The 26929-nt window shown below is 46.0% G+C and overlaps 1 protein-coding gene across 3 annotated transcripts; it reads left to right on the forward strand.

The window, feature by feature from the left end:
• Positions 1-939: 939 nt before the first annotated feature.
• Positions 940-24971, forward strand: arhgap17a (Rho GTPase activating protein 17a). 3 transcript variants are annotated; one of them, XM_079182697.1, is made up of 21 exons: positions 940-1318; positions 7122-7161; positions 10400-10504; positions 10715-10747; positions 11224-11300; positions 11954-12065; positions 12718-12794; positions 12929-13046; positions 13712-13780; positions 13946-14027; positions 15044-15171; positions 16098-16209; positions 16597-16678; positions 16804-16884; positions 16965-17078; positions 17259-17350; positions 17786-17933; positions 18259-18522; positions 19170-19318; positions 19635-20177; positions 22719-24971. In XM_079182697.1, the coding sequence occupies exons 1-21, from the start codon at positions 1266-1268 to the stop codon at positions 22850-22852; spliced, it is 2613 nt and encodes an 870-aa protein (XP_079038823.1). In that variant the 5' UTR covers positions 940-1265; the 3' UTR covers positions 22853-24971. The 3 variants fall into 3 exon arrangements, with proteins under 3 accessions (XP_079038823.1, XP_079038825.1, XP_079038824.1); XM_079182699.1 differs by lacking the exon at positions 18259-18522; XM_079182698.1 differs by lacking the exon at positions 10715-10747.
• Positions 24972-26929: the final 1958 nt, after the last annotated feature.

The raw sequence follows: 26929 nt of genomic DNA on the forward strand, positions 1-26929 counted from the left end.
TTGTACTAATACTTGTTTCACGTAAAACGTATTTTGTTTGATACAGTATTTTGTATCCTATAAGGATGAAAATCTCAGATAAACTAAGTGTACAAAAAGCGTTTGAAGCGTCAAACTATTTGTTAATCTATACAATATCTGCTTATCTTAATGGATTTATGTGGATGGATTAACAATTTAAAACAGCATAGTGTTTGGAGATGATCAGAGTGTAGTTTGTGGCTTGCACTGGAGACTATAACATATATTAGAAAAATAAATCTGACTTCTTCTGAATACACTGTTTAAATAAAGTACTGTTGTTTTTTTTAGATTTGGAGGCATGATATATTACAAAGAATTGTTTTGATCAATTTTGTAGCAAATGCAACAAAGTATCTGCCACCAAGCAATGTCATGAAACATTTTTTTTTTATAATGTGGCTCTCTGACTGCTTTTGCATCAAATGGGGTTTCACCTGTTTACCTCTAGCAGCAGGTGGAGCCTTATTAGAGGGTTTAAATACATTTGATGAAAGTAAATGCACAATTAATGTTACTCTGAAGTGTTCTCCTCTGCAGGAAGAACAACAAGCAACATTAGAAATTAATTTGTATACAGTCAGTATTTCTTAACAGTGGCACTTTTTGTTATTGTGGTACAGTTTTGTTTTCTGTAGCTTCATATGTGAGCGGGATTCTCCCGTCAGTGTCCAGAGGGAGGTGGTGCTGTCTGGCAGACGCTTTCTCCCTCTTTCTCCCTCTCTCTTTCCCTCCCTCTCTCCCTCCCTCTCTCCCTGGCAGTGACAGAGGTGAGCCGCTGCTGCTGCTCACTCGGCTCCCTGCTCTGCTCTTGCTCTGCTCTGCTCTGGGAGAAAGCGGCCGACGGATTATCCAGCTCGGTAACGTTAGCTCGTCGGCTAACGGGTCAAAGGCAGCAACCGAGACGAGCCATGAGAAGCCACTGCTGGAGCCGGTGAAAGTTGGTCAGGGCCGTTCATGCACGGAAACCCACTCAAAAGGAGGTTCTCGGATCATGCCGTGGCCTCGACGGGAACTTTTCCTCTAGAATCTCCGCTTGGGAAAGGCTAGCTTAGGGAGCTAGCGAGGCTACGAACTATTTTTAATTGGCTTTTGGGCTCAATGGCTCCTGCTTGTTTTCCCTGTCACGGCGACAGCTCGGAGAATTAAAACGGGGAGAGGCCCCGGGGAACTTCATGACAACCCAAAAGCCCGGCTTTTGAAGCGGTAACTTCAGGAAAGACCAGACTGGCAAGGGACCGAAAATGAAGAAGCAGTTCAATCGGATGAAACAGCTCGCCAATCAAACAGTTGGCAGGCAAGTATTGAAGTCTGCGTTGTTTACTGCTCACCGGCGAACTAGCAACACACTTTATGTTGGTCTTTTTTAAAGACTTCCGTTGAACCATACTTACTTAACTTTGTGGCAGTTTGTAAGAAAAGAAGAGAAAATCACATTAACTAATCTAATCAGTTGCTGCACGCAGACGGTGACGACAGGCTTTCGTGAATGAATGAGACGTGTTTAATGGGTGACAACCAGGCTTAAGGATTTGACTGTTGATTAAACAATCTGGATGTGGGGGATGCTTTCCCAACCAGATGTCCTCCTCACGAGACTGAATGAGCCACCCAGCACTGCCAGGAGCCCAATGATGAGCTCCTTCCTTTTGGACCGGTCCCCTTCTTTCATTATAAGGTTATTATAAGAGTAGAAGACATGTCTGATGGATTTAGGAGAACATACAGTAGGGCATGTGGCCAAAGGCAGGGATGCACCAATGCGTATTTTATTTGATATCTGAGATTTGTAACGGGACTAATGTGCTGCAGCGGGCGGATGAGCTGTTTATGCACTCTCTCACCATCAGCTTCTCTTTCACTCTGTGCTGATAAAGTGGCAGCATGAGCCGCCTCCATTTGTGAAACAGGAGACGCTCGGCTTCAACCAGGCATCCAACTTAAAACATCTAAAAACAGACTAATGTGACGGATAAGTGTCTGTCTGCCTCCACTCCAAGCGCTCTCTCCATCTGAACTTGTAACACACCGCAGTGTCTAGGCTATTAAAGTGAATGAATCCACCCTCTGATTAACAAAAGAGCAACAAAAGAGAAAGCATTCTGCAGTGTTGGGGCTCGTGAACTAGTGCCACTGTGCTGGTGTGTGACGACACCCACCCACACACACACACACACACACACACACACACACACACACTGTCCCTCTGTAAGCGGATATCTAAAGTAGCGATGGCTTCAGTCTGGCCTTGTGTGGACAGGAGGTTCTCATCACGAGAGGTCGGCTCTCATGATGTGTGGCGGTCTGTGTGCATGTGTATTTTGGGTGTGTGTGTGTGTGTACATGGGTGCCAACAGTGGTACCTCAGGTGGACAGCAGGTGCGCCCGAGTAGTGGACGGTACCAGGTAAAGGAAACAATAGTGTGTCATCTTTAAATGGGCGGAGGCAGCGTTGCCACATCGATTATAGTTTCCACATTCAGAAGCATGAAATATTTCCCTGGAACATCAGTTGCCTTTTAAAGTTGCTTCTCCTGCAGTTCACATCACCCTAAAGGGAACACATGATGCTGAGGACAAGGTGCTGCTATAAAGAAGAAAAAACTACCAGGAGGAAAAAAAGAGTCACATTAGCTTTGCAGTAAAACATAGCTCTTATTTATTCATTATAACACAATGTTTGGGCTGTTGCCCGTCATCAGAGCAACAAACATTTTGACTAAACCTTTCTGCTACTTTGGGGCGCAGCTGGAATACTCATAATTTCCTCACTGCTGTGCACCAGCAGTAAATTAGAACTGGAGAGTGTAATGCAGAAAACAGACATTTGTATGTGTGTGTGTGTGTGCATGCAGTGGTTGCTAGCTCTTCTGTGTGTACACAAGTAGCGTCCGGCCCTCGTATACACGATCTTCTGAAAGAGTGACCTGTCAGCGTTTGGATTAGGGGCGAGCGAGCCCGCTCTGCTTTGTCCATTAAGTTCAATGCCGGCCTCGTGCATCTGCGTCTGCAAAAAAAAAAAAAGAAGTTTGGATCACAGAGGCCCTCTCCGCTGCCCCCCTGGGTTCCTGTGATTGTGCAAAGGCAGAACACTGTGTCCAGCGAGCAGCCGCTCTGAGGAAGTCTCTCCTTCTTCTTCTACAAACAGGAAGCTGCCTCCCAGAGACGTGCTGGTGTTTTCTAGAGAACGGGAGAGAGAAATCTGGGGAGATTGATGTGGAGAGTGAAACTGAGGTGCGCGTGACTCATGCCAGGGAACATAACAATGATTTAGATGTCTTTGCGGAAGCATATTTTAGTTTGCTTTCTTTGAACTCTCTGGCCCCATACATGCATGCTTGCTTGCTTGCAGGTTAGCGTGGTTAGATGGTAACACCTTTTTAAAGAAGCTAACGTATGCTCGCCTGAAATAAGGAGTGCCTGCTAACGTCAGTAGAAATATTGTAATTTTCATACAGCAGGAGCTTATTAAAGCAATAGTTTGATGTTTTGGGAAATTCGCTTTCTGGCGGAGAATTGGACGAGCACATCAATCCGACTCTCAAATGTGTCGGTTGAATACGAAGCTACGGCCAGTGTAGGTGCTAGGCCTGGAAGATTTTAGATGACGTCACACATTAGCTTAGCATTAGTACTGGAAACGGCTAACCTGCCCCAACGGTCACAAAAACTGCCTACCAGCGCCTCCGAGGCCGCGTTCAGGTAGCCTTGCGTGAATAAAACACTGTCTCATAAGCCTTTAAACACATTCGTCTGTTACTCAAACTGAACTTGCATCATCTTTGACATCATCTGGGTTGGTAGGGTCGTGGTTTTGCCACAAGAGAGTAACGTCGTCAACTCATCCATACAGACATGAGCTTACAACAACTCACTGACCGCGTGTCTCTGTTCTGTAGCGCCGTGGTTGCCAAAGTGGGGGTCAACAAAACCCACAAATTGTTTAATTATCCCGCCCTGCACTTCAACTGAGAGATGGGACCAAGTGTCAACAGTTGCATTATGTAATCCTTATTTGACACAGCAGTGAGACCTATTGTGTCTGGAAGTCCTCGATTCACTCGAGATGGGGTCGTGTTGAAAAGACGCTCTCCCCACAGGGATCAGCAGCATGTCACTGTTGAATTAACGAGGACAGGCGACACCGGGCGTTCCCCCCCCCCCGTGTCTCACCAGGCCGGGGCCTCTGGGGACAAAGAGGCGTGTCAGGTGGGATGATAGTAAACTAAATATCATTTAGGTTCTGGACAAAACCAGCCATTTCATGGGGTGTGTTGGGAAATTATAATTGACTTTTGTTTACACATTTCTCATTGATTAATTGTTACATTGTGCCAAGAAGGAAGCGTCCTTCTTTGACACGCCGTACAGGTTTAGCTTATATTCGCGTCATCTTTTATACCACAGCAATACACATTTTGATAAAAGCCCTTCAGTGTTTATCCCCACGTTTCTGCTCGTTCTTGTCTCGGGCCAATGTTGGCTGAACAGCTCTCATAATCAGCCACATTACGGAGGTCGTATGAGCTGAGTCAGTCAGTTACACTCCTTTCATCTGGGTCCAGTATCCATTACCTTGTGCCTGAAGCTGCCAACTGCCGTTAGACGCCGGCCCTCCCCGCCTCTCAGCCCGTCTGATTGTGTCGAGTGGCCCGCTAACAGCCGCTCTATTGTGCTTTATGGCGGCGGTGTTCACTTACTCCCCTTTCCACTTTTAATAGTACATCGCCATGGTTACCGCTCTGATGTAGTGGCGGCGGCTGTGCGGCGAGCCTCCTCGTGTTGTTACAAGAAGTCACGTGTGACACACTTTCTCTAAAGGCCGCTGCTTCAGCGAGGGCCCCCCGACGGGGTCAGCTCTGTTCGCTCCGGGTCAGCTGATGTCGGCAAAACAATTGTTTTGTTTGTTGTTGCTCGTCCTCGCGGCCTTTTTCTCTTTTTTTTTGGGCCCCTGTGACACAGTGCTTTTTTTCGGGGTGGGTTCACACAAATGTTGCTTTTTATTGCGCTATAAGTGTCGTCACGTGATCATTCAGTTATAATCGGGTTAGGGCAATAATTGCAAATGTCATAAAAACACTTTTTTTTCCCCGGCTCACGTTGATGTAAGTAAGCAGAGCTCAATTAATAGTGGAAATATAGTGAGTGTTGCTCCATTTTTTTTTCAGGTAGAGTCCCAGTTGGATTTATCCTGTAATCTGCCCAAATCCCCTCCGACATACGTCCAGCTAGCACCTCCATAACCAAGGTTATGGGGGGGAAGTCGAGCTCTTTTGTGTGCACGCATACATGCCGAAGGATCAATTTGCACGGGCGGTGTGTGATCCACAGTCGTGTATTCACGACAACATAAGTCTGCTTGATGAATGCACGGGTTTTAAAGACTAGACCCCTGACAGGACCACATAAAGAGCTCTTCAGTATGTAGACATCACCAGAACATGGATTCCATATTGTGGCTTTATAATCACGCTCTGTACGTGCGTGTGTGTGTGTGCGACTTTTTTTCTTCTCTGCAGCTAGCTGGAAGTCTTGTCTGTGGGTTATTAGGTCCTCAGTCACTCCCTGACTTGGCTATGGCTCTCCTCCAGAGAAAATCTTTCCATTCATCCCCAGCCTCTCTAGATTAATCTCTTTTGGCACTTCTAGGAGTCTTTAACCCCCCCACCCCACCCCCAAAATCTATGTATTTGTATTTCTTTCCTTCGAACCCCCCAAACTATCATCCCATCTCTGTCAGTCTCTTTCTGTTTCTCTCTGCTCTCTGCCTGTGTGTTGTAATTGAAAGCAGCTGGGGCGAGGTTACTATAGTTCATAGAGCAGTTTTTTTTTTTTTGGAGGAGGGCCCCCAGTCGCCCAAAATGTAGGCAAGCCACTGTATACACGTCACTTCAGTCAGAAGGCTGAACTTGACACAACAATACCTTCACAGTCTTCATTTCGCATGACAGCAAATAGAGCAAGTTTATTCAACATTATATATAAATGTATGTAATTATCATACAACACTCGACTTCCTCTCAGGGTAATTACAAAAATCACATAATTCTATTTTAATGAAAGGCACTGTCTGATGTTGACGCATGTCTTGTACAGCGCCGTGACTCGTGTTTGGGAAATTATTCTGGTCCGCCATTTTTTATTTAAATCGTTGTTTTACTGTATGTAAAAGAAATGTTGAAATTCCTAGGGTTGCACCGAGATATCTGAGGCAATACAGACATTTTGTTTTAAGAGCGTCGCGTAGCAGCTGACCAGCATTCGATGCAGTCTCTGCATTAATAGCGTACAAATATTCCGCCATCAGATACATTCCTTAAGTTACGGCTCGCCATCAACTCCGTTTTTTTTAGCTCCAAAGCAATGCATGGCCTCATGTCATATTGGCATTATCCTTGAGTTGTAGCATCAGAGTTGGCATCAACAGAGTAAAAGTTGGATTGACGTAGTTGGATGTTTTTGTGAACGTGTTTGTCTGCAAATACACCGCAATCTAGTGCGGCGTTTTCTTTTCTCACAGTTGCAAGCGAACGATCTTGACCCACTTGACTGCCGTGCAGAAGCCATCAGCCAGTGTGTGCGGAGGTGTTGATAAGCAGTGTGAGCTTAGCCTGTGTTTCCCAGCCTTCTCCCTTTAAGTGAATAATCTATCTGACCTCTTCGGGTCCCAACTATTAGTTTGCTATTAATAGGCTCAGAGCAGAGCAAGAGCTGCATGGCATTGGCCACCCTGTGCACGACACCCTGAGCTCTTGTAAAAGCTCGGTGGCTTTTAAAAGAAATGAACACTCTCCTCCTGTGTGATTTAGCTTAACTCTGCAGTCGGAAGGTGTTGCTTCCGGCCTGTTGCGTGGCCTTGTTGAGCCATGGCAACACGCTAAAGAGACCCACCCTTTCCCTGGATGCCCACTTCAATACTTGTCACTATTTTAGAGTCCGAGCTGAGCGTGGAAACCAGTCTTTTTAAGGAGTGGTGTCATTTGTCTCGCAGATATTTTTACAGTGACTGCACACTGCGTTGATGTACACATGAACTTATCTGCTCTGGTAGTCTGTCGGCGCTAACCTGTGTGCTCTCTGTTGTCTTTTCTCACCCACAGAGCGGAGAAAACAGAAGTCCTCAGCGATGACCTCTTACAGGTAAATCATTGATCCGACCGGAGAGCTCCGAGCAGCGCTTAACACCGCAATGGCTGTTAGGCAGTGGCTGCAGTTACTGTCCATGGATAGTTTTTGCTTCAAAATACCCCCGAAAGTATTTCTATGTATGTTAAATTAAATCATTAAAAAAGGGTCAAACGTCGTCGTGCTCAGCGACGGCGAGCCTGCTGTTCTTTTTTTCTTTTTTTATCTCCCCCACGCCTGTAGTTTTAACACCTGTAATTTTCTCTTCTCAACACCTGTTAGACTTTTTCTTCTTTCCCAGGAAACTTCTGCTCCAGCTGTGCATTGAGTTCACTTATCTTCACATTACAACACGAGCGGGTGCTGGACGCAGAACAAACGCCGAAAGCGGTGAAGCGCGTCTGATAACGTGCAGCATTCCCGACTGGATTTATTTGGCAGGAAAGAGTTGGGATTGAAGCTCAATGAGCAGCTGGACAATGTGCTGACCGAGGCCAGAGAAAAGTATGCGGGTTTCCATGCCAGCCAAATGGCAGCTGATGGCACGTATTAGAGCCTCCTCTCTCTGGTTGAAGATTGCTCATCAGTGGGCGCAGCACTGGGTTGAAATTAGGACATGCAAACTTCTGGGACACATGGTTGAAGAAACACTTCTGTAGTAACAACGAGGGCTCAACAAGCTGCACAGAGATCAGTGACGCTGTGTTTATATATATATATATTTAAGTTACATAATCTATAAAGCTCTACGTATGCTGGTGCAGGGATTTCCCCGGGGCAGACAGCTGGTTGGAACAGAATATCGGCTGCTCAGCGAACACATTCCAGGGATGAAGATTGTCTTTGTGTTTTGAAGGGGAAGGTGTCATAGGTGTTCAAACAAACCCGGCATTACTCTGTGAGAACAGGCCGAGGCCACAATGCCTTTACTGTTTTTCTTCTCCCCACCCTCTTTTTTTGTAGCTGGTGCATAAACATACAGCGCTGACAAACACTTTTTGACACACCGTCTTCTGTCTCAGGCGTTGAGGTGAATGTGGGCCTTGTATGGGCAAAAAAGTGACGGCGAGGACATCAGAGTGAGACGTTGAACAATCGTTTCCGCTTCTGTTCTGGAAATCCGTGAGACTGTTTTGCAGTCTCCGTTTCCCACTTCACAGGAACCGATGAAGGGAAAAGGGAGTAAGGGATGGAGCAGTGGAACTCACTCAACCCCTTAATTCTCACGATAACTGTGTCGCTCCTCGCACTTGAAACGGACACAGTTTATCCATGTCCTGGAATATTCGTGCAGTTGTTTATATGCGAGCTATTTTAGTAATCTTCCTTTAATCACTCCCACCTAAAGAGCAATACGGGTGCCTGCTTGCATGCGCCCTCTTTAGTTGGGTGTAGCATTGTATAAGGTAGCAACCAGCTGTTGTTATCACTGTCATATATCCCGAATACAAACAAAGGGTATTTAGTTCTTTGGCACTGCATGATTCAACACTTACTGCGTCACGTTGTGCTATTTTTGGTTCGTTCTGTACTTGTCCAGACATGTTAACATCCTCTCTTAGGAACCAATAAACAAACACAGGCAAAAAGACAGACACCCTCTCTGTCTGCCTCCTCCCTGTCTATCCAACTCCGTGTTGGGATTCCCTGCTCTATGACACATCATGGGATTGACCAAGTGTTGACCTCGTCACATAGCGGGAGGAAGAGAAAACACGCACCCTGCCGCCTGCTGGGTGGACCTCTTGACTCCTCCGCATATTTTATTCTTTATCTTGGACCGTTCGGTGTTGTGGGTCGAACCCCCAATTTGTTACAATGGAAGGAAGAAGGATACTCCCGGTGCCGTGGAACCCAAACATTTCCAGTACGCCCACACGGTGGAACTTCGTCCCACTTAGAGCACGGGGAGGGGAATCCCCTGCTTGTTTAGTACCAGGTACTAACCGGGCTGCGTCTAACAAGTGTTCCCAAGCCTATGGCTTATTGAAGTGTGTGTTTGGCAAGTTTATATTTGACCCAGCTGTTTGGGGAATGCCGGGGGCCACCACGGGTCGGGAATGACGTCAGCGGGAGGCCGATATCTGCCGAAAGGAATTCCTGCGATCCCACTCCTGTTCTGTTTCTGGAACACAATTGTCTGGTGTTTTGGTTGATCCTCCCTGTGCGTTTGTCTTCCTCCATTTCTGCTCATTCTTTTTGCCCTCGAGACCTCAATGTTCCCATTTATATTTGGAACATTGTTTGTCCCAGCTCTTTAGTACATGTTTGTCCCTTTTTGAGACACTTGTAGACCACTCCTTTCTCTCGCCAGTTTAGCTTTTTAGTCTTTCAAAAAAAAAACACAAAAAACAACTGAAGACACACCTGTTCTGTTTTGGAAGCGGCGCATGCGACCTGCTTTTGACTTTCTCACAAGCGCTGCCAACTCCAACCAGTTCTTCGCATCGTCAGACTTTTAAGTAGACCCGAACGGTAACTTGCAGTCATCGGCTCTATTCATGGGGAAGTGACAGCCGGCCTAATGTTGACACTGACTGTCCCAGTCGGGCACCTGGCACGACAAGGACAGCGAATAGTCGTCCTGCGGAGTTTCAGTCGGCCTCTGTCCTGAAGCGTGAATAGCTGTGACTCTCATCAATGACGGTATTATCTCTCGTCGGGCTTAAAAAGCACAGAGTGGATCTGTGTCGTTAGGCTGGCAGACAGGAGGAAGCCTGTGTAATCCAAAAAGGACTGTTTAAACCCAAAGAGCCCCTCGCTCGCGGTCACGGCCCAGTGGCCGTTGCTATAGACACACTTCCGATGAGTCATGTGTTTCAAAGATAACATTCCAGCATTGTTCCGCGGGGACAAGCCTTATCAATCATGCATGAACTCTGACCCCCCGACTCCCTCAAGGCAGCTACAAATCAAATGTCTGCGAGGAACTGGACCTCATCAGCCATCAACGCTGCAGACACAGTGTCGCGGTGCTTTTATAGAGACACCGTGGGGTTCTAACGGCTGCGAGCCATGCGTGTGTTACCGTGTACTTGTACTGGAACAAACACAGCAGGATGGAGTACTTCACTTTCATTTTTAAAAAGCTACATTTCCACGACCAAATGCTGAGCTTTTACCAACACAAACGCTTTCATATAACCTGCAGCGTATACATTGTTGGCACCTTGCTGTGGGATGACGCATGGCGCGTTATCTAGAAGACGTTTTTGCTAAAGATCCGTACTTGCATCTCTTGTCTCCCGCACAGATCGAGCGGCGCATGGAGTTGGTGCGCGTGGTGTCCCACAACACGCACAAGCGGATGGTGTCATGTCTGCAGGGACACATCGGTGCCGACGCGGAGAAGAGACACGTGAGTCACCAAGCTCGTTGCAATGAAACGTTTTGTCACCGTAGCCGCAGTTTGAATAACTAACCAGATCATTCGCCTGTCCCAGGACGTGTAATGATTATTTTCAGCGCCCACGCAATTTGTTTTCATTCAAAGTGTCCGTATAGCAGGCCTACAGTCCATGATTTGTCTTTTGTGTTTTCTACCCCACACCACTCCAAAAAACCACAGTCCGTACCACGCCTCTATACAGGAAATGGTCAGGTAAAAACACAGATTACTTATTCCACCTCTCTGGTTCTCAGAACCACCACTCGCTCCGTTTCCCATTCAGACGTCTGTCGTCTTTACTCTCCGTGCATGACACTTTTGCCTTTGGGATTCTCTGGTAAAAACAGGATGTTGCCCACTCATAAATGTTTTGCACGGATGTAAACTGTGCAACTGTGTAAAAAAAAAAAAAAGCTCCAGTGTTTGATAGATGTCTCATTTCCCTAGTTGCCGTCTAAAATCCCTTTTTAACATCTGTATTTTCCTCCTGTGCTCAGAGAGCGCTCTTCCTCTTCCTGACTGTGCATTTACCGCTCAATGGAAATTCCTTGATGAATTTTCCATTGTGGCTTGAACATCAAATACTGAAGCTACTGTATAGAAATGTGTACCTTTTTTTTGTGCATATTTAGAGGTTTATGTCGCAATGGAAGTCTAATCATTGTCTGCATCCGTCCCTGTGCCCGCAGAAAAAGCTTCCTCTGACTGCACTCTCCCAGGCGATGGTGGAAGGCGGGAACCAATTGGGAGAAGACTCCTTGATAGGGTGAGTTTTGCGATTGAGTGACAGGCCATGTAAACAATGGCTCCTCCTTGGCAACTGTTGCTAAATGGAGCAGATGAGCCCCCAGAGAGCGTGAAATATGAGGCCGTGCATCCAGGGCGAGCAATCGTTCCAGTTTTCTCTTGACGGGACTTTCAGCAGTTCCCTTTTTTAAAATTTTTTTTTTTTTTTTAACGAGATTCAGATCATTCATCGTCAAGACAGTCCGTAGTTGAGGATCTAGAAAGTGAATGTCTGCTAAAAATCTACGCAGCAGCCATGTGTCTGTCTGAAAGTAATGAGGAAGGGAAAGTACATGAGGTGCTCTGTCAGCCTTAGACTGGGCTGTTCTTTTTGTATTTCAAGGCTCAGGGGTTTTCATTCCTGAATAACACTGTGATTCATGATCGAAAGATGAGCTGTCACTAGGCCACTGTGCTCCAGGCTTTGGGCAGCTGGAAATGATGATGATGATGACCGACTGTGGAACAGAGGAAGAGCTGGAACAGATTGTCATCCTTCTGTGTTGTTGTATCTTGTCGGGAGGATGTCACACCTTCACCTAATGGTGAGGATGTGATAATCGGGCAAAGAAACGACTTTAACACTCTTCTCTCTTTCTCTCTCTCTCTTTGTGATGATATGTGTGTTAACAGGAAGATGATGGAAGTGTGCGGCGAGGCAGAGAATCGCCTGGCATCAGAACTGATGCAACATGAGCTGCAGATAGAGAAGGACGTTCTGGATCCTCTCAGCCAGCTAGCAGAGGTAAGCGACCGCACACCTTCTGGACATAACGGCAACTCAACACAAGTGAAATATTAGAAATGATTTCATGGCTCTCGGCTTGTTTTTTAAGTGCACTCACACTCATACTATTTGCTTTCTCTGGGCTAATCATAGTGGAACAGATTATTTGTTAAAGTTTTTGCATTTTTTTTTCATCTTTTGGTTTTACACTGCCCCGTGGCGTTGGACTCTCATTGGCCTGTTGTGTTATTGCGACATGGTGAGGTTGGAGAAGGAGACGTAAAAACATTACAGGCTGTGGTTTTCCAAACATGAGTAACTGTTGGCTATCAGACATGTGAACCTTTGTACCCGTAAACCTAGCATCTGGGCCTGTTTGTACACCTGCACTTGTTACGCCTAACCAGCTGCTCTGCTGTTTGGTTCGGCTGGGGGCAAAGACCTCCATTTACAAGTGTCTTGCTTTAGTAAATATCTGCCATTTAAGTGTAGATAAGAGTAAAAGCCCCAACAGTTGGTGTATTTCCATTATTTACCATTAGAAGGCTCATCAGGAGAGAAAAAACCTAGGACATCCAGGAAGAACAATCCCAACAATTGTCAGATCTTTGTCATTCTGACTTCTCAGGCTCATTCAACTTGTATTTGTTGTGGCTGTAATGTTTTGTAGTTGGACATTCCCAACATCCTGAAGCAGAGGAAGCAGCTGGCCAAATTGGTGCTGGACTATGATTCTGCCAGAGCAAGGTCCGTCCGTCCACAGCTCACTGTGTCTCTCACCGTGTTGTACGCGTTGAACTTTGATGTTTTGAAGACTTAAAACAACCTCAGGTAGTCTCAGCTACAATTCCCAATGTGCCTTTTTGTCTTTCCACACTCAGATGGTTGCAGGCAACCAAGTCGATAATCTCAGGAACAAACACTCAAGCACTGACGGCCAAGGCTGACCTCCTCAAGGAGGAGATGGACGAGGCCATGAACAAAGTGGAGCTTTGCAAGGTAACCGGCATCAGTAAGGATGAGTCGTGGGTCTGTATAAGAAGACTTTATTATAGTCGTGCTTATCAATATCATAGCGGGCCATAGGAGAGGGCATTTATAGAGTTAAAGCAACTGGAATTAGGTCTCATCAGATGTTTAAACTGGGGGAAATGAATAACCACAGCAAACCACTGGACTTCCCAAGACCCTTGGGCCCTCTGACCCAGTTTACTGACACACACACACACACACACACACACACACTGAAAATGCCCCGTCAGCTCACCACGTGTGCGTGCGTGTGTGTGTTTGCATCTATTGAACTGAACCACTGGTGAGTTTCAGTGTGTAGTGGCTTCGTGATGCGTCAGGTTTTCTATCCAGGAAGCGCAGAGCCTTGTGTTTCCCTTGCAAAAGTTTCCCCCTCCCACTCTCATTGAGTGCTGCCAGCAGCAGGAGGATTTATGACTCACGTAGTGCACGGACCAGCGGCTTAGCCGAACACTGACGTCTGCCCTTGTGAATTGTCAATTGACGCATGACACAATGTGGTGGAGATGACTAAAGCTACACTTTGTCTCATCGACTGTTCTTATTGTAAAGCACATTGTGACCGTATTGAGGTTACGTCTGTCATCTTCCAGTGCTCAAAATTTAAATTCCTTCTTTGTTTTTTTAATCAGGATCAACTCGCTGCAGACATGTACAGCTTCTTCTCAAAAGAAGGGGACTATGCCTGCTTCTTCGTAACAGTGAGTACAGCGTGTCGAGCCATAAACTGGTGTATTTGCATGAGTAACTGGGAAGCACAGAGCTGGACAGCCAATCCCTTTCCCTTTTGCTGTCGATGTCTTTTACTGCTCGTCTTCATCGACTCACCCTCATCTGTCTCTCCCTTGTGGTTTCTGTCTGTGCAGCTCTTAGAAGCTCAAGCCGATTACCACAGAAACTCTCTCACTGTCCTGGAGAGTGTCCTGCCAACCATCCAGGCTCAGCAAGGTATGACACGCGCGAAACGTGCCTTTATGCATACAGCAGCTATTAACACAGAAATAAAAGACATACAAGAAGGCTCTGCGCGGTACATAATATGGAACCACTATACGCATTTCCTGAAGAATGCACCTTTCCCCCCCCCCGAGTGACTCCCCCTGGTTTTCTTTGGCCCCTGTGTTGTTTGGTATCCCTTTAAAACAAACCGCCTCCTGTTGAGCATAGGAGAAGTGTGAGAAGCCTGCTCAAAGGTGAGCTGACAAGTAGTTGCTCGGAGCAGAAAACACTTTCCTATCCACCCTTCACATCGGCAGGGGAAATAAAACCGGCTACCGTACCCTTCAACAACATCACTCTGGTCTGTTAAAGGCCCCTGATTATAAAAGAATAGCCTTTTTGTTTTCTCCCGCTCTCCAAAAATATTCTAATGTTCCATTTTACAAACATAATACCTCCTCTTTTTTCTTTCTTTTTTTTTTGCAGCCGTGACGATGGTCTTATAGAGGGGATCTTGTTTTATTTTTTCTGTGTTAAACACATGTGGTCTAAAACCAGACGAGCCTGGTCTCCCAGCATGTGGCGATGACTCATGAACTCCTCACACACACCCCCACCACTTCTCACATCACACCCACCTGGGTTTTGCAAGCGCCCCCCCCCCCCCCCCCCCCCCCCCCATCTCCCTCCTTTGCCTCCCTTTTCACTAGCACATTAGCTCACACACACACAGAAAGAGGACTGAACAGTCACTCCTGCTGACGAAGGAGCATGTGGTTATTATTTGACGGCACCCTGAAGGGGGAGTGACTGGTTAGGAACTGGCCTCAGGGAGAGGTTTTGACCCAGAAATCTGCCATCTGGACCCAGCAACAAGCCTGTTCACACTAAATCCTGGGCCAGCGCTGATTTTAAGAAGTGTCTTCTATGTTGCATACCAGACGATACAAACAATTTGCAACAGCAGAAATGATGCTAATGAAATGACAGTGCAGCGTCACTGTAATGGCTCTCTTTGCATTCAGACTCGTGGACGGAGAAGCCGGCATTCGGCACCGGGCTGGAGGAACACCTGAAAAGGAGCGGAAGGGAGATCGCTCTGCCAATGGAGGCCTGCGTCATGATGCTTCTGGAGACCGGCATGAAGGAGGAGGTAAAGAAAAATGTGGAGAGACGATCCTCATACACCGCCCTGTTCGTATAGCATCCTGCATGATCGTTCTGCTGTATGGGTAGAAAGACGCAAGCGTTGATCTGCCGAGTGAAATCAAAATCGATACTGATCATCCTCTCCTTCTGTAAGCTGTGTGTGACACCACTGTTCCTTTTTGTTTTCCTTCTCTTGCCATGCAAGTGAAAAAGAAAGCGCTGGCACAGCTCATTAAAAGTCACACGGAGCTGTGGCTGTGATTAGCGGCATAATTGAAACCAAGCTTCGGACTTGTTTTGTTCACATGAACGTCTTCAGACTCGAGGGGAAAGGCTGATAGACGAACCACAGACGGGAGGGGAAACTCCTGCATCTCTGTAACGCTGTTCCAAAGAAACTGTCGGCCATTATGCCGCAGTGAAGATTTATATGTGTTGTGAGGTCCCTCCCCGGTACAAATATAGAATACAATAGAATCTACTTGTCTCCTCCTCATAAATCAGAGTGTGTACGTGTCTGTGCAAAAGAGCTACAGTGTGCGAGTTTTAACTGCAAAGCACATTATTTGTCGACCTGTATTCATTCCCTGGTGAGTCCAGTCCGTGTCATTATGGTGTGAAGATGGCCTTTGTTTACGCGTCAAAGTAAAGAGCGTGCTGCGCTGCGAGTGGTGGGTGTGTTTGTTTGCCTGCTTTAAGGTTTCATTATGTGCAGCTGGCGGGGGGCGGGGGGGGGGGGGGGAGTGTACGTAGTGGATTTATAAGGACAGTATCTGTAATTGAGTGTTGGGGAAGTGAGTGTGTAGGTTTCAGAGAGCGCACAGGGTCTCTTGTGTTGCGCACATTGAATGCCCGCTTGTGTCTTTTTGTTTGTTTGCTTGCGATGTGACTGTGTGTTTATTCGTCTTCGTGTGTTTTGTGTTTTTTCAGGGGCTGCTCAGAATCGCAGCCGGGGCGTCCAAGCTGAAGAAGCTAAAGGCAGCGCTGGACTGTTCCACGTCACAGCTGGAGGAGTTCTACTCCGACCCCCACGCCGTCGCTGGTACGTCCCAAACCAGAGTCGTGTTTGAAGTTCATTGTTTTCCTGGTGTATTACTTGGACCAATTCCACAATTTATGTTTTGTTAAAATCCAGAAACGAGTATTGTTGTATACTAAGGGCAGTTTAAACTTATTTAAATGTCCAGTATTTATTTCTGTTTTCACGTCATCTCAGAAACTACTAGTCACTTTCTCAAAACCTGCCACCTAACATTTTGAATAGTGTAGGACTTCCCAATAAAGAGGTCCGAACTATAGTTGATATTTAACTAAATGTACAGTATTTCCCAGTTTCACTAATCCTTTTGAAAGTTATAACAGGCGATGTTTGTTTGCTTGTAAAAGAGGCTCAAATATTCAAACTATATGTGCGGTCGTGTTGTTTCAGGAGCTCTGAAGTCCTACCTGAGGGAACTCCCTGAACCTCTCATGACGTACCAGCTTTATGATGAATGGATCCAGGCCTCCAGGCAAGGCTCATCAACATTATCACTGTACAGCAATGAGAAATAATAGGATGATTCATTTGGGACATTTAGCCGTCCGGAGACTGACCTAATAATGTGCTCCGCTATTTCCTTTTCTATCGCTCCAGTGTGTCAGACCCAGACAAGAGGCTCCAGGCGCTATGGGTCGTATGTGATAAGCTACCAAAGAACAACAAAACCAACCTGAGGTTAGTTCTTTATTTCTCCTCTCTTGTACGAGACACTGGTTGCAGCCGTGCTCGTTATAACGCCCGTGTTTGCCTCGCAGGTATCTGGTGAAGTTTCTAGCCAAACTGGCTCAGGACAGCGAGGTGAACAAGATGACTCCCAGCAACATCGCCATCGTCCTCGGACCCAACCTGATGTGGGCCAAGACTGAGGGGTGAGAGGGGATCATGTGTCGGTCGCTGTGTAAAAACAAAGGGAATGTAATAACCTCTGAGAGGCACGGACTCTTGTCCGGGGTGGTGAAGAGGATAGCCGGTTATTTTAGCTCATTTCAGCCCTCCCGTTATATTAGAAAGCATCTCATTTCTGCTCATTTCTGTCCGTGTCCACCCAGGAGTCTGGCTGAAATGGCTGCAGCTACCTCTTTGCACGTGGTGGCCATTGTGGAGCCCATCATCCAGCATGCTGACTGGTTCTTTCCGGAGGGTAGGTTCATGCGTTTCCTCTGCAGCAGTTTTGTAGCCAATCAGGACCTATTTTGCACCAGGGATTCACGGTGAATACGATTTGATAGTAACTGCCTAGAAATAAAGAGCGAGTCAGCAGTAATCAAGCTCCCAAGGACCAAGATTAACATCCCTGCTGTGTCTGCCCTGGCTCAAACTGTGGTTTGAGCTTTGGAGGTCAGCCCAAAGGCTGCAATGAAAACTTAGAAAACAGATGTGATATATTCCCCTTAATCGAGTTAGTTAGAAGAAGTCAGTCAAGTACCAGTATGGTCATTGGATAAAGACAATTATACATAAGTGTGTGTGTTTGTGTACTCTACTTACGCCTTCACTTTGCGACTTCCTGCCCGGTTTTTGATGCAGTTCGTAACTGTAACCGGTTGTCTTGTCGTCTCTCTCCGTTTTCCTACAGACGTGGAGTTCAATGTGTCCGGCATGTTTGCGATGCCCACGCCCGCATCCAACCACAACAATCACCTTGATTACGACAGTGGCACCGTCGAGAGGAAGAGGCCCGGCAGCATGGTGGGACCGGAGAACGACGCGACGCGCAAAGACAAGTAAAACCACCCGGAGCTGCTCCGCTTAAACCGTTACTAGAAACCACGCCTTGTTCCCACGGCGTTCCTTACTTGCTCCAATTAATTGCTTTGGAAATAGTTTAGCCTTTAATCCAGCTGCTTTTTCTGATCCCTTTCTGTTGCTTGTAAAACAAAATGGTTGTCGATTTTGATAGAATCCTTTAAATATGATCCTCTGCGCTGTTTTTAATTGCTTTCTGTCTGTAGTGGTGATTCTCTCTCTCGTGGTGGCCATAATGTTTGATCAACGCTTTGGTGTTTTTTGTTTTTCTCCTGCACTGTCTCCCTTGCTCTCCCCGTGTAGCACCCCTAACAAGTACTCGGACCACACCCTTCGTAGAGGCAGTAACACCTTAGGTAGAAAGCAGCACACCTCACCCGCCTTCCAGCCTCCTTTACCCCCCGTGGAGGCCCCGGCGCAGGCCCCCCCCCAGCCCTCGGCTGAGACCCCGCCGCAAACTCAGTCAGGGGGTTCAGGGCCTGACGCCTCCCAGCAAAGCTTGGCGCAGAGTCTGGCTGCGCTGGCGGCCGCTCAGCAGCTGCTAGCCCAGCACACAGAGGAGCTCAGGTAAGGGCGGCCTCTCTGCATCTCTAGCTGCAGGTGCAGAATGACACAGCATGCCACGCAGACAGACACAAATGCTTTCATACTGTTCATGTGATGGGAAGACGTGAGTGCCTTCTCTAAGAGGTCTGTCTGATTGGCACCACCGCCGGTTCCAGCTATGCAGACGTGTCTTGACTTCAGCCCCCAGACGGCGGCACAACAATGGCCGCTGTCATTCTGCTAGCATTCACTCCCAGGGCCTCTCGACTTCACATTCCCTCCGCTTTCCTCCCCAAATCACTGGAATCAGCAGGAACCCTCACACTAACTGGCCCGAACTGCTTTGGAAAGCCCGGACGTTGGTGCCTGTTATGCAACGTCTGAAGGGTGTCTTTGATTTAGCTGCTGAAAGGACAACCTTCATATCCAGACAGATTGGACTATTCAGCTCAGCATTCTTTTGGTCCTACAGACTATGTTGGCAAAGGCACATTAAGATGAGACACCCAGATTAGAGTAACCTAACCTTTTTTAATAAAAGAAAAAACACACACACACACACAGAGGTGGATGCTGTTGTATGAGCATGCAATAACCAGAACTCCAGGAAGCAGGAGTATGCAGGTTTATAAGACTTTCTTTTTTTCTTTTCTTCTTTGTCTCTAAAGTAACCCAAAGCAACGTGACACCACGGCTGGCCCAACCCCACTGCTCCAGAGGAACGGCTCTGGAGGAGGGGGCCACGCTGCAGGGCAGCTGGGCACCGGGTCCCCCGGGGCTGGATCCATGGGGCCCAGTCCGCATACGTTGCGTAGAGGTAAGAGTCTGGCTGATTATTATTATTTATTTTTTTGCCTTTTCTCAGCTTTTATAGCTGGCTTCAATTCAATTCATTGTCATATTATTTTTATGCAGAAACAATTGCACTCATTCCTCCTTTTTTCAGTTTTTATTTGTATTTCTGCTGAAATGTATTGATATGACCGTGTGGGAGCGTTGTATGTAAAGCAACGTGTCTGAGCGTATAACTTGTATCTGATGACATTTACAGATGGACGTAGCACGTATACTGTCAGATATTATATTTGTTATTCTTTTCCACCTGTAATCACAAGATTTACCATCATTTCCAGGTACCAAGAAGCAGGCTCCTGCCCCTCCCAAACCAATGAACCCTCCACCCAGCCAGCCTTGTAATTCAGTGAACCACGCCTCCTCCTCAGGCTCGTCCCATTCCCTCAGCCCCAGTCCCAGACCCTTGTCCAGCCACTCGCCCACCTCGCCCACCTCCCCCACCTTACAGCCGTGTGCCACGCCCAGACGCCACTCCAACAACCAGCCCCCGATCCAAGCACCCAGCCACCCGCCTCCGGAGCCCCCGTCACCGGCCAGCCCTCCAACGCAGCCCGCGTCGCTCGGCCAGCCCGGCGGGGACCAGCAGGGCTCGGACCCCTCGCCTCCGGGCACCCCGACCCCTCCAGGCACCCCTCCGCCTTCCGCCGCCGCCGCCCAGGAAGTAGCCCCTCCGTCCCCGTCTCCCTACCAGTCGGGCTCCCTTCCCCGGCCGCGACCCGTCCCCAAACCCCGGAACAGACCCAGCATCCCTCCGCCCCCGCAGCCCAGCGCACTAGCCGGTGACACCAATGGGATCTGTGCCACTACTTACAAGATGATAGGTGAGTGGTGTCTCTCGTTGAGTTTACTGCATCGAAACGTTTACCGTTTACTCACCGCTGAAGACGAATGTGCTCTCTTTCTAACGCTGTTGCATTGTATAACCTCCACAGGTTAACGAGGCACTTTTGAGAGGTTTGTTGTAATTAACCTTTTCATTAGCAGCACCTCGTCTCTTTTTGTTTACCTCCCAGACATGTTGTTGCCTGCTGCCTCCATCAGTCCTCATGTACCTACTGAAGCCCTGATGCACGACTGTCACACTGTGTATCACAAATGCACTTTTACGTTAGTTTTTCCTTGTTACCCATCTGTAGATGGACTGATTAGGTTCAATTAAATTAGTCATATCCCTATTATTCTATCTGTTGTACATATTTGCATTAATGTTAACATCTCCTGAACCAACACTGGCAAGATCCTGTTCCCTCCAGAAGGTTCATAAATCAGTAATCTAACACAGAACTTCATTTTTAACACCAGAAATGGGGGCATCTGTTGAGCAACAAAAAAAAAGACCACCATATGCAATATGACACGTCTTCCATCAGGGCTATCGTTTCTCATGAGTCACTCATCGTCATTCACAGCCACTGAAATGTTATATCATTAGTAATACCAAAGGGCTTTAAAGCTGAGGCCAAATACAGGTTTACAAACCCCCCCAACTGTCGGTGGGTTGACGCCGGCAACAGCCGTGACCGGACGCAGTATGTTTTGGCTCGTCCGTGTGCACGTCTGTCACATCCTTGTGAATGCGATATCTCAGGACCGCCATGTTGGAGTTTCCTCAAATTTGGTTCAAACGTCCTCTTGGACTGATTAGGATTTGTTGGTCAAAGGCCACTGGGTCCTCACATCTGTCCCGTCCTCACATCTGTCCCGTCCTCACATCTGTCCCGTCCTCACATCTGTCCCGTCCTCACATCTGTCCCGTCCTCACATCTGTCCCGTCCTCACATCTGTCCCGTCCTCATTGAAAGCAATACCTCAGGAACGCCTGGAGGGAATTTCACAACATCTGACACAATCATCCGTTTGGACTCGAGGATGAACTGAGGATTATATTATTATTATTATAATAACATTTTTGTAGCACACTTAACTGTGACTTTATGACATACTGTACTATGGCATACTAAGGTATCACTTTTTTTGGCATTCTATATAACAGCCTTTATTACAGTTTTCATGACTTACTTTACTATCAACATTTTTATGGCATACCTTACATTATTATGACGTACTATACGATGACTTATCATATACATTCAATCACTTTTTCTACATACTACATTATGACATTTCTCTGACGTACTATACTATGACATTTTGGAAGGCCGACCCAATTGTGAGTTTTATTTGACAGATTAGACTTTGACATTTTTTTAATGGCATACATTCAATGACGTTTGACATACTGCAGTATGAGGTTTCTGATTGCTTATTATTCACTGAGTTTTGACATGACTTTGTTTGACATATGTATGGCAATTTATGTCTCACTAAACTGACTTTTATGACATTTATACTGGCATAGTAAACTCTGACATTTCTTTTGACATACTATATATACTATTAGGTTTTTTTTTATGATTTTGTGAAATACTATATCGTGGCATTTTTCCACTTCATTTATTATACTGCTCTGGACACAGACATCAATATAAACTGCAGCTGGTTGACGGAGTCATCCAACCGCAAATCAGTAATTCTACTTTGATAATGTGAATCATTTCGTATTGTTATTCATTGTATGACATGATTCATACAATGTGTCCATGTGTCACGCATGTGTAACGCATGTGTAACGCATGTGCATGTTCTTGTCTCGTCACTAACATCCCGGCTGAAGATAATGCACATGTTCAGAACCAACAGTCGGCTCTATAACACACACACACACACACACACACACACACACACACACACACACACACACACACACACACACACACACAGTCAAAGATTTAGCTCTTTTGTGAATTCAAATCTAAAACTGTAGATTTCCAGTAACACCTTCTGCACAGCTCTGATCACACAGCTGAGGAAGTCAAAACTGCTTTCACCACACTTCACGTTTTCCATCCACTTTCACTGCTTTCAGTGTGTGGTGGAACACCGCCACCTGCTGTTCAATAATCCCCCCCGACTGTGCTGCTGTTTGCGCTGCTGCTGCTGCTGCTGCTGCTTCAGCTATGGAAAATATTACACGGCTGCATTGAATGGCATAATTGCAACCGCTCTAAATGTTTTCATACTCCGGGGACAAAGCCCCACATGTTTGTGATTATGGCCACTGTTCATATGGAGTGGGCTTGAATAGTGTCTTTATCTTCTGAGCATGTTTATGTAATGTTCTGTGTGAATTCCAGCACGCATGAAAAACACATTAACCATGAGCACAAGCGGTTACGGAATCTTTTCGAGTAGATTCAATCGTATGTAAAACATGTTTGTGATAATTGTCATTTGGTCGCTATTCACTGTCTTCCTCACTCAATGTGACTTTTTCCCTCCTCATCCTCTGTCTTGCTCTCTAGACCCGGCGATGTCTTTCAAAGGGCTGAGTCGAGCTTTGGTCCCCGAGTTCGCTGTAGACCAGCAGACCTCCTGCGCCTCCGGCCCGCCTCCTCCCAAAGACTGTGACCTGGACACTGAGAGCACTGTCCTATAAGGAGGAGACCCCCCCCCCCCCCCCCCCCACCCCCCCTCCACGCACCTCCTCTCATCGTACACACGCCTCACGTAGACCACTCGCGTTTCGTCCCGGCCCATATCTGCAGCACTCCTCTGCCCGTCTTGCTCTCCCAGTCCAGCCTGTATGGAGGACTTTACTGTGACTATAAACCCCTTCTGGTCCACCACGGTGGAAGCCCACAGCTCTCGGTAAACAGGGGCTATGATAGTGGATTATGTTGAATAGACGAGGTTAATGTGTGTTGATTTACTTTGACAGGGAGCTGCTCTTTTAGCCGATTATACAGCCGATGATGTCAGTGTCTGTTTCATTCTCGGACTTTTAACCCGGAACCGAATTATGCAAGAATTTTGATAATCAATTAATCATTTTTTTTTTTTTAAGCAAAAATATCAAAAAAACAAGCAACTTCGATATGTTTTTGGAAATTGTAAATGCGCATTCTTTCAGTGTTTTGGGACATTTTAGAGACCAAATGATGAGCAGATGAATTGCTGCTCTTGTCATAGGGCGAGTCACCACATTGGACCAAACCACCACAATCGTCAGGTAGCTCTCGTTTCCAGTCGAACTGTCACTATCCATTATTTACTTCCAGTCCTCTTGACCTCCACAGAGGCACCAGATGTGGTCCTGAGGAGCCTTAGTGACGCAAAGCCTCCACTGTATAACGCGACACACCGACGCCACCGTTGATCTTAATACTGCGCTTCCTGCAGATCAAGCTCCAGACAATCACACAGCAGAGGACCGCTGATTATGACATCAGACAACCGTGTCAATGATGAGCAATATAAGGCATGGGTACCGGGGGAGAATGCCAAAATGTGGACTGGCGAGACTCGTTTTGGTGTATGGTTTTGTATTTTTTTTTTATGTTTAAAAAAAAATGGCCTTAGAGTGAGCAATTGAAAAAAAACTAGGTATTTCTATAGCATGGGAGGGGAAGTCAGCAGGTGATGTAGAAACCAAAACTGTTGCTTTAAGTGTAGCTGGTGACTGCAGGTTTCCGGTCGTCTCAAACACTTGATTTTTGGATGGAAACCCCATCCTGTGTTGTTCCCTCACTCCTGTATTTATTTACCGATTTAAGAAAAGAAACACACACATTCCCTGTGGCTTGACGTAATTAATGCAGTCTTTTAAATGTAAATCATGCCTTATGGGTTCCTCCCGGGAACATGTAATAAGCATTTACCTATTTACTGTATGGAGAATATACTTGGCTCCGAGTACTACAGTATTTCCAAGAAGCCGTCTTGGCAACAAGTATGTTTCAGGGACGTAAAGGAAGGTAATTTGACCCTCTGCAATAGAAGTCTTGTATCGTTCCACAAAGAGTTGTGTATTTCATGTGTTTTGGTTGATTTCTCTTTGACTTTTATGAGCAGAAGTAGCAGGATTAAACACCCACCCAGCCTGAAGAGTCAGTATTTTGCCTTTCTGTTTTTGCATCGATCTGTGGGGGGGGGGGGGCATTAAAACGCATCAGGCTGCGTGTGAGTGAATGTAGTGAAAGGACAATTCTTACCAGCCTGAACAGAAAGATGCATAAACGAGCTGATGTTGCACTTGAGCGCAGGCCAATGAGTGGTTTCCTAGTGAACTGGTTTAGAGGACATTTTACATTTTTTTTTTTTCAGTCTTTCCCACTGAGCTGAGAACATGCTGCGCTGTTAAACCTCGGTAGTGATGTGGTGTTAGATTCTTTTATTTTCTTTGCCAGGTCAAAAGATTAAAATTTGCTTTGTTATATTTTCTGTGCAAGTTTTTTTGCTTTTTGGCCTCGGATGTAATGCGAGTGAGTGTGGTTCCCAGAGAACTGACCCAATATGGTACCAATGGAGAAAGTCTTGGATGCTGCAGTTGTAACCCCCCCCCCCCCCCCCCCCCCCCTCTGCTCCTGTACCTCGCTGCCTTATCCCCGTGTATTAAAGGGAGCTTGGCATCTCAAAGCTCTGCAAGACGAACAAATGCCATTAAACTAGAATTGGTAATGCTGCATTTTAAGCTCCATAGTTTTGTATGTATGCCGTCTGGTGAGCTTAAATATGGAAAAAAAAACAAAAAAACATGTAATATGTATGCTTGGTTATACACCTTTCCAAAGAAAATAAAGTATAAAGAAACTATTTAAATCTACTGATGGTTTATGTTTGTGTACAAATGACGACGGCAGTTTTTACTTTCAGGCATGATATAATTTTTATAGATCAAAAACATATCCTTCATTTGAAAGCATTGAACAGAACGTAAAGGTTAAACATGAGCAACTCTTGGATGAAAACATATAAAACGGTTATAAAAGGGAGCCTGCGGGCAACCAATAAATAAACCTATAACTAGACCAACAGAACTGTGTTTACTTTAAACCTAAATATCCAGGGAGGGGAAATGCTACCAGCTGCACATCTTAATACATTAACTGCACCAACATGCAATTGATTCGGACAAGACGCACCGTTACCACACTAGTAGCAGCTAGGATTGCATTTCTACGAGATCACTAGTCGCCTCGTGAGCCTGACTAAAGCTGCGCATAAAGAATAAATAAAATGGTACATTTCCAGATGACACTCTTGAATACGAAAATAAACTAAAGACACACGAGCATACAATACAAAATGGAAAACGATGAGCTGTGCATAGCAAAAAACTGTGAATTTACACTCAACAATAGCTCATCAACATAATTACGACACAGCTACGGGTATTCTGTACGTTAGATGAGTCAAGAGAAAAGCAGGAAATGACCATTTACAGTCGGTAGTACAGGTTGTTTTTTTGTTCTTTCCCACATGCGCATTTGACATTCATTCACTCAGAGATACTTGACAAAGTGCCAGCAGCACACAGCTGAGCCTAATCACAATAAAGCTGCCTCTCATCTTCCTGTACTGACGAGAACAAGACACGCGCTATGGAACGGGTGCTCTGTGAGCCGGCGTTCACCATGTGCTGATGTAGTTCAGTGTTGCCTCGCTGTGGAAGGTGTTTCTGAATAATGTTTGGCAAATGAATAAGTTACGGAATGAATCTCGAGTCCACGCGGGCAAAAAAAATCACACCGCTGATGCTGATTGGCCGATGACGAAGGAGGCTCTTCCCGGTTCACGCGCTGCACGCTGGGCCTGATTGGACAGAGTTCAGTCCAGTTGGGATGTGATTACTGGAGTCTATAAAAAGGTGGATGACCTCATGTCTAAGCCACTGAAGCAAAACATATAATGATGTAATCACAGTTGTAAAAGGAATCGCATTAGCAGTAACGCGGCTAATGCGATTTCTCTACGAACACGTGTTGTTGATTTATGCTGAAAATCATGGAAGTGAGGCCAGAAGAATTCAAATTCTAGAAGCGACTTCATAGATAATTGGGTAATTAAATTACCGCTGAATACTTAATGTTGAATTTAAATACCACTGAATTTGGAATGATTGAAATAATACCATCTATTTGAATTTATTCGAAGATTCAAAAAATTCTGATGGAAATTTAGTTGTGCAGGGTTGCCAGTTGCTTAATGTGGATACGTGTTAGAAAAAGCTCCGATGTCCATCATTTCTGAATCAAATCATGCTGTATGGGAAGCAGTGAGAGCTCCGTACACTAAACCACACCTGTGAATCACCGTGCCTCTAGATAACCGTCGTCAGTCTACATCTACGCTTAATCTTTACAATTTTCAAATATGATCTGATAGAAAATATAAACTTTATATAGTCATGTAATAAACATAGCAAGTAATCTAAACATCCAGACCAGTTGTTTTTATTACTTACATCTCATTGTAACGCAGCATCAAGATGCACCGGAGCGATCAAAATGTGCATGTATGGTTTCCCTAATGTACTTTTATCCTATCTACTACTATGTAATGTTTGTATTAAAGGTGTAAATAATGTAAAGACTGGTTCGAGTCATCAGTGTGCGGCGAGTTCCTGTGGACACCTGAATGTTCCTGCTCTACCCAGCACCTGAAATAACAGTAACGTAGCACACGGAGCACTCATTAGCTGCTGTGACTATCTACAGATAAATACAGTGCATCT

This window comes from Pholis gunnellus (genome assembly GCF_910591455.1).
Source record: "Pholis gunnellus genome assembly, chromosome: 21".
Lineage (NCBI taxonomy): Eukaryota > Metazoa > Chordata > Actinopteri > Perciformes > Pholidae > Pholis > Pholis gunnellus.